Source organism: Protobothrops mucrosquamatus, unplaced genomic scaffold, assembly GCF_001527695.2.
Source record: "Protobothrops mucrosquamatus isolate PMUCROS unplaced genomic scaffold, P.Mucros_1.0 scaffold4644, whole genome shotgun sequence".
Classification (NCBI taxonomy): Eukaryota; Metazoa; Chordata; class Lepidosauria; order Squamata; family Viperidae; genus Protobothrops; species Protobothrops mucrosquamatus.
Genome location: NW_015390543.1, coordinates 109,089 through 123,124, shown reverse-complemented (window position 1 = coordinate 123,124; position 14,036 = coordinate 109,089). Strand labels below are relative to the sequence as shown.

General features: G+C 45.5%; 2 protein-coding genes and 1 non-coding gene across 3 annotated transcripts in view; all 3 read left to right on the top strand.

Annotated features, from left to right (window-relative positions):
- The window catches only part of PUS1 (pseudouridine synthase 1), a 15,763-nt gene extending 9,054 nt beyond the window's left edge, over window positions 1-6,709 (top strand). Inside the window, exons 2-6 of the mRNA XM_029286704.1 lie at window positions 437-664; window positions 2,240-2,377; window positions 2,660-2,762; window positions 3,946-4,643; window positions 5,799-6,709. Coding sequence (XP_029142537.1) covers window positions 437-664; window positions 2,240-2,377; window positions 2,660-2,762; window positions 3,946-4,643; window positions 5,799-5,843 — 1,212 coding nt within the window. The 3' untranslated portion in view covers window positions 5,844-6,709. The remainder of the gene's footprint in view (window positions 1-436; window positions 665-2,239; window positions 2,378-2,659; window positions 2,763-3,945; window positions 4,644-5,798) is intronic.
- Window positions 6,710-7,947: 1,238 nt separating this feature from the next.
- Window positions 7,948-8,083, top strand: LOC114923586. Its single transcript, XR_003810670.1, has one exon. It is a non-coding gene; the product is annotated as a small nucleolar RNA SNORA49 (small nucleolar RNA).
- Window positions 8,084-12,271: 4,188 nt separating this feature from the next.
- Window positions 12,272-14,036, top strand: part of EP400 (E1A binding protein p400) — a 71,135-nt gene continuing 69,370 nt past the window's right edge. The window contains exon 1 of the mRNA XM_029286703.1: window positions 12,272-13,582. Coding sequence (XP_029142536.1) covers window positions 12,272-13,582 — 1,311 coding nt within the window. The remainder of the gene's footprint in view (window positions 13,583-14,036) is intronic.

Genomic DNA, 14,036 nt, shown 5'->3' with positions numbered 1-14,036 from the left:
TCCCAGGTCCCTTCAGCCCTTGTTATTTTATATTCTATACAAGCAACGTAGAGACAGAAGCAGGGGCTGCAGAGCAGTTTAAAACCCATCCTTATATGTGGGTTCTCTCTTTCTACCCTTATATAGCTAACCAACATTGCAACTGTACATAACTACCATTGCTACTATACCTAACTAGCATTGCAATTGTCCTTAACTAGCCTTGCAACTGTAGCTAGCTAGCATTGCACTGTACCTAGCTGGCATTGCCCCTATATCTAACTAGCATTGCACCTATATCTAATTAGCATTACACCTATATCTAAGTAGCATTTCAGCTATCCCTGACTAGCATCGCAACGGTCCTTGACTACCATACCCAACTAGCATCGCAACGAAGCAGCTATTCCTCCATTAATCTCTGGGTCCTTGTGGCGTTTGGTGTGGTCTCTTCCAGTGTCTTACCATGGCTGAGCAGCTGGGAAGTCTGGAAAACAGCCTGGCTAAGCGGCCGAGGGACGGGGACGGCAGGCAGGAGCCTGGGAAGCAGGAAGAGAATGGACACGAGGTCAAAAGGTTCAAGGACAATGAGGAAGAGGAGGTCAAGGACGAGGCAAAGAAATTCCCGAAGAAGAAAGTTGCGCTGTTGCTGGTGTATTGTGGGAAGGGCTACCATGGAATGCAGGTCAGCGCCTGGATAGAATGGCACGTGGGAAAGACTTTGGGAGACGGGGTGGGGGTGGTGGGAAGAGAGGGTGCTTAGGGCAGCGGTCCCTTATCTTTGCAGCTTACCAGCCTGGCTGGGGGGGGGAGAAGAGGGGAACCACGGCCCATGACAGTGGTGGCGAACCTATGGCACGGGTGCCAGAGGCGGCACTCGCAGCCCTCTCTGTGGGCACACGTGCCGTTGCCCCAGCCTTGCCTCCTCCCGTGACCCCCTCCTCACCAGCAGCCCCCCTGGAGGAGAGTCGCCCCCGAGCGTGGCCCACACAGAGCAGCACAGCCAAGGACATGGCGGCCAGGCAGCGTAGACAAGACTCTGCCCTCACGCCCCATCGTGCACAGTTGATGCTGCGGGGCGCGGGCAGAGGGCATGGCCGCCATGGTGCTGCTGGGCTGCCTGGACGATCTGCGGCGGGCCCTGGAGGCGGTGAGTGGCCCTGCGGGCAAGCGGGGTGGAGGTGGGGCAGGGGGTGGAGTGGGGGCAGGGCCAGTTTTTGGGCACTCGGTCTCTAAAAGGTTCGCCATCACTGCCCCATGAGTATGGGGCTGGTGCGCACATATAGCTCCATTTGCAAGAGTGGCAAGCCGGCACGCATGGGCATGCATGCGCAGCTTGGCTGCAAGCCCTCCCACCGCTTGCATTAGTTGAAGTGTGCTTTTGTGTGCACCCCAGTCCATCTCTCACACAGCCTGGTTCCGAATAGGCTGTGGACTGGTAAGGGGCTGTGGTTTGGGGACCCCTGGCCTAGGGCACGGTCAGAAAAGAGACGGCACAGCCCACAGATGCATAATGGGTGGAGAAAGAGACTCAGAAGGGACTCTTCCCCACTAGCTTCTTGGGGATGTAAAAATGAGGGTAAAATTGCTGGCTGGGGAATTCTGGGAGTTGAAGTCCAGTCTTCTTCAAGTTGCCAAAGTTGAGAAAAATGAAAAGAAAGGACGAGGGGGGACATGATAGCAGTGTTCCAATATCTCAGGGGCTGCCCCAAAGAAGAGGGAGTCAAGCTATTCTCCAAAGCCCCTGAAGGCAGGACGAGAAGCAATGGGTGGAAGCTGATCAAGGAGAGAAGCAACCTAGAACTAAGGAGAAACTTCCTGACAGTTAGAACAATTAACCAGTGGAACAACCTGCCTCCAGAAGCGGTGAATGCTCCAACACTGGAAGTTTTAAAGAAGAAACTGGACAGCCATTTGTCTGAAATGAGATAGGGTTTCCTGCCTGAGCAGGGGGTTGGACTAGAAGATCTCCGAGGTCCCTTCCAGTTCTGTTATTCTGTTCTCTGCAGATGTTTGAATGTTATATCTATAGATCTGCTAAAGTCCTTGTTTGGATGAAGATGAGCTGGTTCAGCTGATGTTAGATTCTCTCAGATGGTCTCATAGATCAGGGGTCTTCAAACTTGGCCCTTTGATGACTTGTGGACTTCAACTCCAAGAATTCCTCAGGCAGGCTCGTGTCTGCAGAGCAATTTATTCTCCAGGCTCAGATGAGTTGAATACATTCATTTCTCTCTTTTCCTCCCCCCCCCCCTCTCAGCGCAACGTGAAATCGTCCCAGTACAGGACAATTGAGGATGACCTAGTATCAGCCCTCATCAAATCCGGATGTATTCCAGAAAATCACGGAGAAGACATGAAGAAAATGTCGTTTCAGAGGTGTGCCAGGACCGATAAGGTAGTTCTTGACTTAACGACCATCTGTTTAACGACGGGGAATTACGATTGTGCCGAAAGAGTAAGAACAAGCCAGTTTTTGAAAAAGCAGCTTTTTCCCCCCTCGGACTTAATTTGGACGTTTAACATTTTCAAGTCTGTGAATTCTAAATTGAGTTGCAAACAAACATCCTTTAAAACGTGACCCGCTGGCATTTTTGCCAAATTCTGTCCAGTTCTGTTTTAAAACATTCCTCGTTTTTATTTGATTTCTTTTCTCTCTTTTTTTGGAAAAAAAATTCAGGGCGTGTCTGCAGCTGGACAGATCGTTTCCTTGAAGGTCTGGCTGATCGAAGATATTTTACAGAAGATTAACGAGCATCTTCCTTCTCATATAAGAATTTTAGGTAAGCTTTAGAATTATATCATAGACACAAGAAACTTGGGGGTTTCTCATTTCAAGTAAAAAGGGGTCTTGCTCCCCCCCATTGTCAAACCTTGTGTAGCAGGAATAAAATCTTGCACAGCTACAAAGACCAGAAACAACAACATGTTTTTCTGCACCGGTGGAAATATTTAACTTATGACGTTAAATGTGGGGGGGGGGGTCAGTTAAGGTTGTGCATACAGTCTGGGACCCTCCAGATATAGATAGCCCTCTGCAGGTATTCCTCAACTTACAAACACAATTGAGCCCAAAATCTGGGTTGTTAAGTGAGACATTTCTTAATCGGGTTTAGCCCCCTTTTGCGACCTTCCTTGCCAAAGTTGTTAAGTGAATCCCTGCAGTTTTTAAGTCAGTAACCTGGTTGTTAAGCGAATCTGGCTTCCCCCGTTGACTTGGCTTGTCAGAAGGTCGCAAAAGGGAATCGCGTGACCCCGGGGACGCTGCGACCGTCGTAAATACGAGTCAGTGGTTAAGTGTCTGAATTTTGATCGTGTGACCAGGGAGGGACGCTGCAACGGTTGTAAGTGTGAAAAACGGTCATAAGCAACGGATGGAAACTAATCAAGGAGAGAAGCAACCTAGAACTAAGGAGAAACTTCCTGACAGTTAGAACAATTAACCAGTGGAACAACCTGCCTCCAGAAGCGGTGAATGCTCCAACACTGGAAGTTTTTAAGAAGAGATTGGACAACCATTTGTCTGAAATGGTATAGGGTTTCCTGCCTGAGCAGGGGTTGGACTAGATGATTTCCAAGGTCCCTTCCAACTTTATTGTTATTATTATTACTATTATTATTACTATTATTATTATTATTATTATTATTATTATTATTATTATTATTATTATTATTATTATTAACAAGAAAGTCCAGTTGCCTCCTGAAAAAAGCACCTTTGGGATAACCATGACCTGGAGGACTGAGAACCTCCATACACATCATCCCAAGAGCTTCTACTTTAAGGAAATGACTTTTAATCAGGTTTGGAAATTCCTCTGGATTCGGCATTTAACCCATTATTAAAGGCCCCATACTGGGGTGTGTATAAGTTCTTGTTTTGAGATCCTGCCCAGCTGTGAGAAAAGGTTGACCCAAAGTTGACATTGTCCTAAAGTTTTGTCTGTTTAAAAAAAAAAACCACAGGGCTCAAAAGGGTGACCGGGAAATTCAATTCCAAGAACAGATGTGATGCCCGGACCTATTCGTACATGCTGCCAACGTTCGCCTTTGCCCACAAGGATGATGCTCCTCAAGATGAAACCTACCGCTTGAGTGCCGAGACGTTGGAGGCCGTCAACCACCTCCTGGCTTGCTACAAAGGCACCCACAACTTCCATAACTTCACCTCCCAGAAGGGCCCCAAGGATCCCAGCGCCAAACGCTACATCATGGAGATGTTTTGCGAAGAGCCCTTCGTCAGGAACGGGATGGAGTTTGCGGTGGTGAAGGTGAAAGGACAGAGTTTCATGATGCACCAGATCCGCAAAATGATCGGCTTGGTGATCGCCATTGTGAAGGGCCACGCCACCCTGTCCATCCTGGAGCAGAGCTGGGGAGAGGAGAGAGTGGACATCCCCAAAGCTCCTGGACTGGGTCTGATTTTGGAACGGGTTCACTTCGAGAGCTACAATCAACGGTTTGGGGACGATGGTCTCCATGAAGCCCTGGAGTGGGCAGAAGAAGAGGAGAAGATCGCGGCTTTCAAAGAGCAGCACATCTACCCCACCATTATCAATACAGAGAAGGAAGAAAGGTCCATGATGAACTGGCTGGAGACGCTCTTCAACCATCAGTTTGATTCCACCGTCTCAAAGTTGCAGGAAGACGCCCGAGATGCTAAGGTAAGGGGAAATAATTTGGGCTCCCTCCTTCCCAGCTCTAGAACTAGGGGGATTCAGTAGCGATGGGGCTGGACTTGAAGTGGAGAGACTGTAAGGACCTGTTTCAAAACCTCTTCCCACGAAAGCAGAACTCTTGCAACAGATTCATCCCAAAAGGAACTTTTATTAGGAGAAGCTGACCGCAGGCATAGAAGGCAGGATCTGAGGGTTCCCTACTCAAATCAATAGGTTAAAGGAGCAAACCCCACCCCAATAGTTCATCTGGTCAGTTTCTACGGACCAGTCCTCAGGTGTTAAGTCCGTGGTGGGAACAAGGCTGATAAGACGTTGAGTCTTTGCATCTTCTCATCCGCAGGGAGAGATAAGCCAGATGGCCGGAGGCACATTCCTTTCTCATCCCCAGGTTGACATCAAGGGGGAGAATAGTTCAAAGAGTAAGCAGATAGAGGAAGCGGAGAGGATAAGCAAAAGAACAATATACATACCTTTCCCCAAAGGTCTCCCCCCAGATGTGTGGCAGAATCCATAGAAGGGAATGAGGAAGAAAAAGAAAACAAAATAATTTTGGGTATTTCTCAGCCCACAGATTTATCATTGGGGAGGGATAACACGATGGGAGACGCTAATGGAGATTCCATGGGGTCCTTGAAGAAAGCAGACTATAAATCTAAGATTGTCCCAAAGGTGCTTTCAAAAAGGCAACTGCACTTTCTTGAGTTTTCGTTGAGGAAAGTCCAGTTGCCTTTTTGAAAGCACCGTTGAGACAACCGTGGTCTGGTTGGCGGAGATCCTCCATAGACAGAAAACTAAGACATAAGCAAGATTGTGACTTCCAAGCATGATATTGCAGATTGTAACTATTGCCTTACGTGGGGGTTTTATTTGGGAAGAATTAAAGTCTCAAAGATGTGTTTTTGTTTTTTCCAAAAGGCAACTGGACTTTCTTGGGGTTTTTTTGCCTTTGAAAACGTTTTGTTTCTCAACCAAGAAGCTTCAGTTCTTGGATCAGTTCTTGCTTCAGTTCTTGGATCAGAAGTGAAACATTTTCAAGGGGAAAAAACCCCAAGAAAATCCAGTTGCCTTTTGGGGAAAAAAATCATGACTTGGATGATTGAGAATCTCCATTGAAGAATTAAAGTGTGTTGCTTCTTTCAGTCTGATCCTGAAGGGAGCGACGGATGTGAAGACAACTCCGATTGAGGATTTCAGGCACATTTTGGTACCATGGATTCAAGTCCCTTTGGCCAGAAGATCAAGCTTTTCTCAGTGATGAATGTTCCTTAGTCTTGAACAGAGATGGACAAAAGTGATGCTTTTTCTGCCCTCTTTGCAGCAACGGAACGGGAGACATGCTAGCTAGAACAAACACTGCTTTAATTATGCTCTATACAAATATTTCCTTTTTTTTAAAAAAAAAAAAGAAGTTTGCTAAATTATGGTTAAAATGGAGAAAAATAATTATCGAGACTCTTACGGATAAGTGCAAGCTGTTAAGGATGCTGTTCCCTTTTGATTTTTCCAAGCAGCCAACATTAATTATTCCTTTGGAAAGCTTTCTGTCATTATTGGTTCAGCCAAGTAATAAGGACTTTGGAAACTCTTTCTTCCTTTTGCAACAACAATGTATTTTTACTTTTATTTTTTATTTCCACTTTCTCATAGACCAAATAATGTGGTGGTTGAAACAAACTCTGGGTTGGAACATCTGTGTTTCATCTCCATTTTTTAGAAAACTGACTATTTCAGGGGTTTTTTTTAATGCTCCTTTTGAAAAAAAATAATAATAAAGGCTTCTTATGACACAAGGTACAAAGGTTTTTTTTTAAAAAAAATATTTCTAATCTAGGTTGCATATAATGCTGATACAGTTTGATCTGGGGGGAGGTTAGAGAACATTCTAAGCTTTGGAAGCCATCAAGAAAAACATATCAGAATGTAGTTGTGTGGCTTACTAGTTGCTGTATTTATTTAGTGACGATTCAGTTACAACGGTACTGAAAAAAGTGACTTAATAGTTGCAAGTCAAGGATGAGTATATGGATCATTATGAATTCCCTAATAAAAATAAAGACTGAAAAAAGGTTGCAGCCTAGCTGCAAATAAATGGCTATTTATTATTTATTCGGTGAACCAGGTTAAATAAACTTTAACCTGTTGGGGTTTTAATCCAATTATTATGTGAGTATATTTTGATGAGCAAAATGCATGACTATAGGAGAGCCAAATTGTTGGAAAACTGGAAAAATAATTTATAATAATGATCCAGTTTAGAAATACACTTTTATCTCTTGGGGAAACCTGCAGAACAAAATCTACAATTCCCACGATAGAATCAACCTTGTTTGTTAAAACAGTTTTAAAATAAAAAAAAATAGATCTGTATATCAGGCTTTATTAATTGGTACTGTTGTGCCAGCTTGGAAAATCAAAATTTCACATTCCTGCAGCTCTTATTTTTAAATAAGTCAATAATCTCATTGATTAGGAGAGGCGAATGTGTAAGCTTTGCCTTTTCTTTCCATGTTATTTTGTCCCTTGCTGGCTTCCGTAGCAGGAATCCGATCTTCCTAGTTTCCCTCTTCCGCTTACGAAAACCCTCATCCATTGCGCCTGCGCTGATGGAGCTCTACATTGGCATCGACCAATAGAATCTCTTCCCCCCCCATGAATAGCTCGGAATGGTATGGTCTGGAGAGGGGGGTTCTAAAGTGGTGCCGCCCAGTGCAGAATGCAGTAAACGTGTTTTTTGAGCAAACGTGGAAGAAGGAAAAAATGGATAAAACTAGTAAGTAGATTAAATTCATTTTTTTTTTTTAAAAAGGATTAAATTCATTTAAAAAAAAACAATAGGAAAGGACATTTTTCTGGCTGGTGGGAACTTTAAATATATAAATATAAATGAATTTTCCAGCCAGTGCAATGGAGAACTGATTAGTTTTTAAATGAATGGGTTTGTAGGGTGTGAGTTTTATGTATTTTATGATGGTTTTTAACGTGCTTGTTATCGTCTCTTGCTTGTTTTTCAACAGTTTTACGGTTCTTTGGAGGTTTTTTTATAGTTTTAATTGCTTGCAAGCAATTAGAATCCTCTGGAGGAGAGGCGTGGTTATATAAGTTAATTAATAAATAATTTTAATTCCATCATGGGCTCAACACAGTTCTCTGTGTTTTGCGGATTATGGATCCGAGGGTGTGAAATTGGAATAATTAATAAATAGCTTAATTGCATCAAGAGCTCATTTGTTGAGAGAGAGAGAGAATTAGGAATGGTGTAATAATTAGAATATTAATTGCAGCTCTTGCTTTTCCTCAGCCTTACTCCAGAGTCTCCACAACCCATGGAGTGCCCTGGCATTGCCTGAGGACACAGTGAAAGTTATGAACTGGATGTCCAGAAGGGTGCTTGGTCCCCTTTGAGGCCTACAGTTGGAACAAACATCCCCTATTGTTACCTGTTGATTGCTTGAGAAGCAGTAAATTATCTCATATCTGGCTTGCTAAATGTATAATTAGGAATTTCTGTTTGAATTCTTTTTTTCCTTTTTAGGCACTTTGATTCTAACTGGGATACAATGGACAGTGACGTCTGAATGCCAGTCACATCTTCTACGTAACAAGCGCGGTTGATCTCCGGAACAGATCCCAGGCGTGTATAACGTATTGATCTTGAGATCTTCACAAGAAGACAGATACCAAGGTTCTCTCCTTTGGAATATGGGCAGAATGAGTTAATCACTTGGATTAACTGGCTGGTTAAACATTGGAAGGAATCGGCCTGTGTTGGTGGCATTGAGTGGTTGGAATAATGCCATTAAGAAGCCTAGCTGTTTGATAAGACCCACATAAAAAGCAACGTGGTTTTCCTTAAATCCCACGTTTTAAAACAAAGTTAACACTGGCAGGGGCATGCAAAATCCAAAACCAAGCTGTATCAGGGTTTAGCATGACATAGGATCTCAGCCGCTTGACTAAAGAGAGGTAGGATCAGATTTAAGGTCAAATTGTTCTATCTACTCTTATCTAAAAGTTTCTTTTGGTTCTTGCACAAGACTCCAGATGGTCTCCCTGTTAAAATTCTACCTTGTTCGGGACAGAATTTTAGAGGTCTGGAAAAGTGACTTTAGAGCAGGGGTGTCAAACTCGCAACGTCACGTGACATGTTGCGACTTTTTTTGCCATTGCCGGCAATAGGGTGGGCGCGGTTTCGCTAGGATGCATCCGGCCTGAGGGCTGGCGGTTTGACACCCCTGCTTTAGAATATGTCTAATTTAAACTCTCATCTGTCCAGATTTGTAATCTGTAACTGCAATGAAATAAACTGGATTCTAACAGGGTGATTGTGTCTGAACTTCTTTGAAACTGTTTTAAAAGTTGCCAACAGCCTCGGTTTGTGTGAGAAGTTGATAACAGTCTTGGAGTCGCCATTTAAACCACAGTGTTGAAAGGATTAGTGGGGGACATCACCTTTGCCTGGGGGATGTCTGTGGGGGACTCTTTTCATGAACTTGGAAGGAGCTGGAGTGAGTGGCGGGCGCTCATCCCGACACGCAGCAGTTCTCGGGTTTCGAATCCAGCCTTGCTAACCTCCAACCCAGCGTTCTAACTATGTGAGCCACCGCGCGCCAATCTATAATGGTGAGAAAAGTGGAAAAAGGAGTTGTAGCCAACAGCAAGATGGACAGACTCAGTTACTGGACTGATGGGGGAAGGACTAAAGGATCAAGTCGGAGAGATTGGGAGAAAATCTATGAGGTCACTAGGAAATGAAAACTAGGAATTGATGGCACACAATAAATCAACACCGTAGTTGCAATGTACATGTCTTGCAGATTTGAAATTTTCCTGCTTTGAGTCCAATTTCTGCAAAGCAAAAGCCCATATGCAAACAATAAAGAATACCCCCACTCGTATTAGCCACCCAGAGTCGCTCTGCAGAGTGAGATGGGCAGCATAAAAACTTAATAAATATTGCAAGATCCAATCTGGGTCGGACACTGAGACCAGAGGTTTAGCCTTCCTAAATACTAAATTTAGTCTTAATAGATACTGTAAAGTCAGGGCAGCCAGCTTACCTCTTTCCATGTGAAATTAAAAAAAAATCATTTTTTATTGCGTGCTTTGGCAGTGGAACCTCACTGAGTGCATGAATAGAATGCATGCATCAATAGATTCTCCTTAGGAGAATCCTAAAACCCCATTTGTTTATTTGGAAAATCCACCTCCAAAACGCAGGACCCAAATCTTTTTAATTAGCAACACTTCCACATTGCGCATGCGGAGTACGGGCTTTTTCCTTTCCCCCCCTTCCCATTTCGTCTCTACGCCAGGCGGAGTCTCTTCCCGCATGCGCACTCCTTTCTTTCCAGCCGCTACGTTATTGCAAGGGAAAAAAAACCACGTCGTTTTCGTGGGGGCTTTTTTTCTTTTTTTTTTGTCCCTTGCCGGCGCTCGTCCGTCCGGCGCATGCGCCCTTTTTTGTTGTCCTCCTCAGGCTCCTCCCTTTTACCCCCCTCCCCCGCCGCAGTCCGTTTCCTGTCAGGAGCGGATGGCCGAGGCTGGGCCCGGCTCGGAGCGGGCCGTCTTCGCTGAGCAGCGGCGGACGCTTCGCTCGCGCGCTCCGGCTTCCTGAGAGCCGACGCGGGAGGGGAAGAAAAGGTAGCCGGGAGGGCGGCAGCAGCGGCGCCGCGGGTGGGAGGGAGGGCAGGCGGCTTAGGCCGCTCGAAAGGAACGTTACGGTCCCCGCTCCCCCCCTCCCTTCCCGCATCCAGGCGTCGCGCGCGCCTGCGAAGGGAGGAATAACGGGAAGCGGCAAAGGCCAAAAAGGTGACGTGCGGGGAAGGCGAACGCTTTTTTTTCCTTCTAGCTATGGAAGGCGCGTTTGTTGGACTTTGAGACCTGCTGCCTTTTTCTGGGCTTTTTTTCCCCTCATCTTTTTTCCTCTTTAGCAGCGAGGCTGAACGGCCACGGCTAACGGTCCCTTGGCCCGACAGGCTGCCGAGGCCCGTTAAAAGCGTCTGGAGGCGAAGAACAGATTAGGATGCCCTCGGTTGATTTAAGTCCATGTGGGGCCGTCTCAGAGCTGAGCATCGGCCGCAGTAAAACGGAATAAAATGAGAATTAAGGTTCAGTGAAGGGGGGGAAAACGGCTGAGGGGAGATAAAACGGGATAAAATGTGGCAGGTAAGATAAAGTGAAGGTTTAAAAAATAAAAAGGAAGATCGAATAATGTGAGGTAAAACGAAAGAACTTTATTAAAGTCAGTGGGCTGTAATCAAAGAAGAGCGTCAGCCACAGGAAAATAGAGCAAAATAGGATTCGGTGTGAAGTTGGATAAAACAGTTAACCGTGAGATAAAATAGGATAAAATGTAGTTGGTGAGATAAAAGTGAAGGTAAAAGAGGAAGATCAAATAGAAGATCACGGAGGAGAAAGAGGAGAAGAAGAAGAGAAGAGGAGGAGAAGGAAGAAGAAGAAGAAGAAGAAGAAGAAGAAGAAGAAGAAGAAGAAGAAGAAGAAGAAAAAAAGAGGAAGAAGAAGAAGAAGAAGAAGAAGAAGAAGAAGAAGGGGAGGAGGAGGAGAAGAAGAAGGGGAGGAGGAGGAGGAGAAGAAGAAGAAAAGAAGAAGAAGAAGGGGGGAGGAGGAGGAGGAGGAGAAGAAGAAAAGAAGAAGAAGAAGAAGAAGAAGAAGAAGAAGAAGAAGAAGAAGAAGAAGAAGAAGAAAGAGGCTTTGTTAATTAAGTCAATGGACCATATCAAAACGCAGCATCAGGCAGAGTAAAATAGAATAAAATGAAATAAGATACAGTGATGTGAGATAAAATAGCTACAAGGAGATAAAACAGGATAAAATGTAGTAAGTAAGATACAGTGAAGATAAAAGAGTAAATTAACATCGTATAAGGTGAAATAGAAGAAGAGAACTTTATTAATCAAGTCAATTGACTGTATCCAATTAATACAAACATGCAAATAGGTGAAAAGAAAATGAAACTTCAGAATAGATCATCACCCTTGCACTTAACTCACTTGTGATCAAGGCGTTCTGTCCTCTTTGAGCTGGCCTTTGATACGAAGAGTATAGTAATTGATGTGCAGGTTTGTTCTTTGCAAGAGCTGAGACTGTTTTTCCTAGTCCCCCAGTATTTTTTATTTTTTTAAATAAGGATCTAAATAAGCCGCCCTTTCTGGAGAGTGCAATTTGCAATCCACAAGAATGTGTCCAGGGTCTTCAATGGCTGGAAGGTTACTTTAACAAAATGTTTCTATTTATTTATTTGACTGGGAAGAGATGTTTTCAGTTAGGAAGATGGGCGCTGTCAAATTAGATTTGATTCATGGTGATTTTTTTGGACAAATGCGTATCGGTCCAAGATTTTGTCTATACTTTTTGTTACTGTTTTCCTCAGCCTTCTCAAGTATAATCATTCTCAAAATCCAAAAGCTATTCATAAAGGCATTTCCCTTTCTTTTCCCCTCTTAATCTCTCTTTGTGGATTATAAACTTTCATACGGAATTGGAGAAAGGGATGGTCAATTGCCCTAACAAGGAATTCGGCTTAAGTTTCCCCTAATTAATGGAACTTTGTCTATCTTCTTCTCTTAGACTTAGAGACTGCTGTCAGCGCGATAATGCACCATGGGAGTGGTCCGCAAAATGCACAGCGCCAGCTCCAGAGGTCCCGATCCTTCACCGGCAGCGAGAGCGAAGATCAGCAGGCCAACTTGCCACACTCTCCGGCCCCTTCTTTTGCTCCTTCGGCCAGCCCTTCGGCGCCTCAGTCTCCCAGCTACCAAATCCAGCAGTTTATCATGAGCCGGAGCCCAGTAGCAGGGCAAAACGTGAACATCACCCTGCAGAATGTGGGACCTGTTTCTACCACCAACCAGCAGATCACCCTCACCCCGTTGCCAATCCCGAGCCCGACTTCCCCTAGCTTTCAGTTCAGCCCTCAACAAAGACGGTTCGAGCATGGCTCCCCCTCCTATATCCAGGTCACCTCTCCGTTGCCACCTCAGGTTCAGTCGCAGAGCCCCACACAGCCCAGCCCGGTCTCCGTTCAGACCATTTCAAGTGTTCGAGCAGGCACCCCAGGGCCCGGCTTGGGCATGTGCAGCCAGAGCCCCACGCGGGGCTTCGTGGACGCCAGCGTGTTGGTGAGGCAGATCAGCTTGAGCCCTTCGAACGGCGGACACTTTGTGTATCAAGAAGGGTCCGGCCTCACTCAGATAGCTCAAAGCGGCACGGCCCAGGTCCAGCTTTCATCCTCCGGCGCCTCGGTCACAGCCCGAGAACGCAGGCTCTCCCAGCCCCATTCTCAGACCGGAGGCACCATCCATCATCTCGGACCTCAGAGCCCTGTGGCTAGCGGAGGAAATATCCAAGCGTTACCTAACCCTGGTCACATCACCACTAACAACCTGCCGCCCCAGATCAGCAATATTATCCAAGGAATGCAGCAGCAGCAGCAGCAACAACAAGGACAGCCCTTGAACAGACCTTTGGGATTTGATAGGACTTCTGCCGGATTAATCGCCGGGGTCGGAGGCCCTGCTTTCGGCATCACTTCCCCACCGCCTCCCACAAGTCCTTCCCGGGCGAGCATCCCTCAGGGGCTCACCGGCCTCCCGCTGGGCCCCTCGGTCTGTGCCGTGGTGAAAAAGGCCAAGAAAGTGGAGGAAATCCCCCCCGCCACTCCCGAAGCCGCGCAGATGAGGAAGCAGTGTCTGGAGCATCACCTCAAGCAGATGGAGGCTTTGAAAGATGCTTTCAAAGAGTACTTGGTTGAGTTGTTTTTCTTGCAACACCTGCAAGGGAATATGATGGACTTCCTGGCCTTCAGGAAAAAGCACTGCCTGCCGTTGCAAGCCTACCTTCGGCAGAACGACTTGGATCTGGAGGAGGAGGAAGAAGAAGAACAATCTGAAGTCATCAACGATGAGGTAGGAACTCTCTTTTTGCCCACCTTGGCTAGAACTTGAGTATGTTAGCGAGTGTCTCGGAGGCAGTGGCTCTCCCTCTCTAAATGAAGTTGAGTTGGGATTTTGTCAGGGAGAAACATTTGAGGAAGACTAGATTGTCTTGGTTGGTCCAACAGTTCATGCGTCAGTCTGCAAAACTCGTGCTGAATTATTGTGTCAGCCCCTGCGCTAACACAAGTAAGGGATGCAGGACGTTCCTTTTGGATTGGGGTAAAATGTAGGAGTGTCTTTTCATTCATCTTTGAAGGCTCATTGTAAAACGGGGAAGTGGAAGTTTCAAGGAAATGGAAAAGTTTGATTGCGTCTTCAAAGAAACCACAGACTCCAAATCGTCCTTTGCAGGAGTTAGAAACCGAGCGTGAAGTTGTGTTTAACTCTTGGGTTTTGCTTTACTTTGTCTCATCACTCTATGATC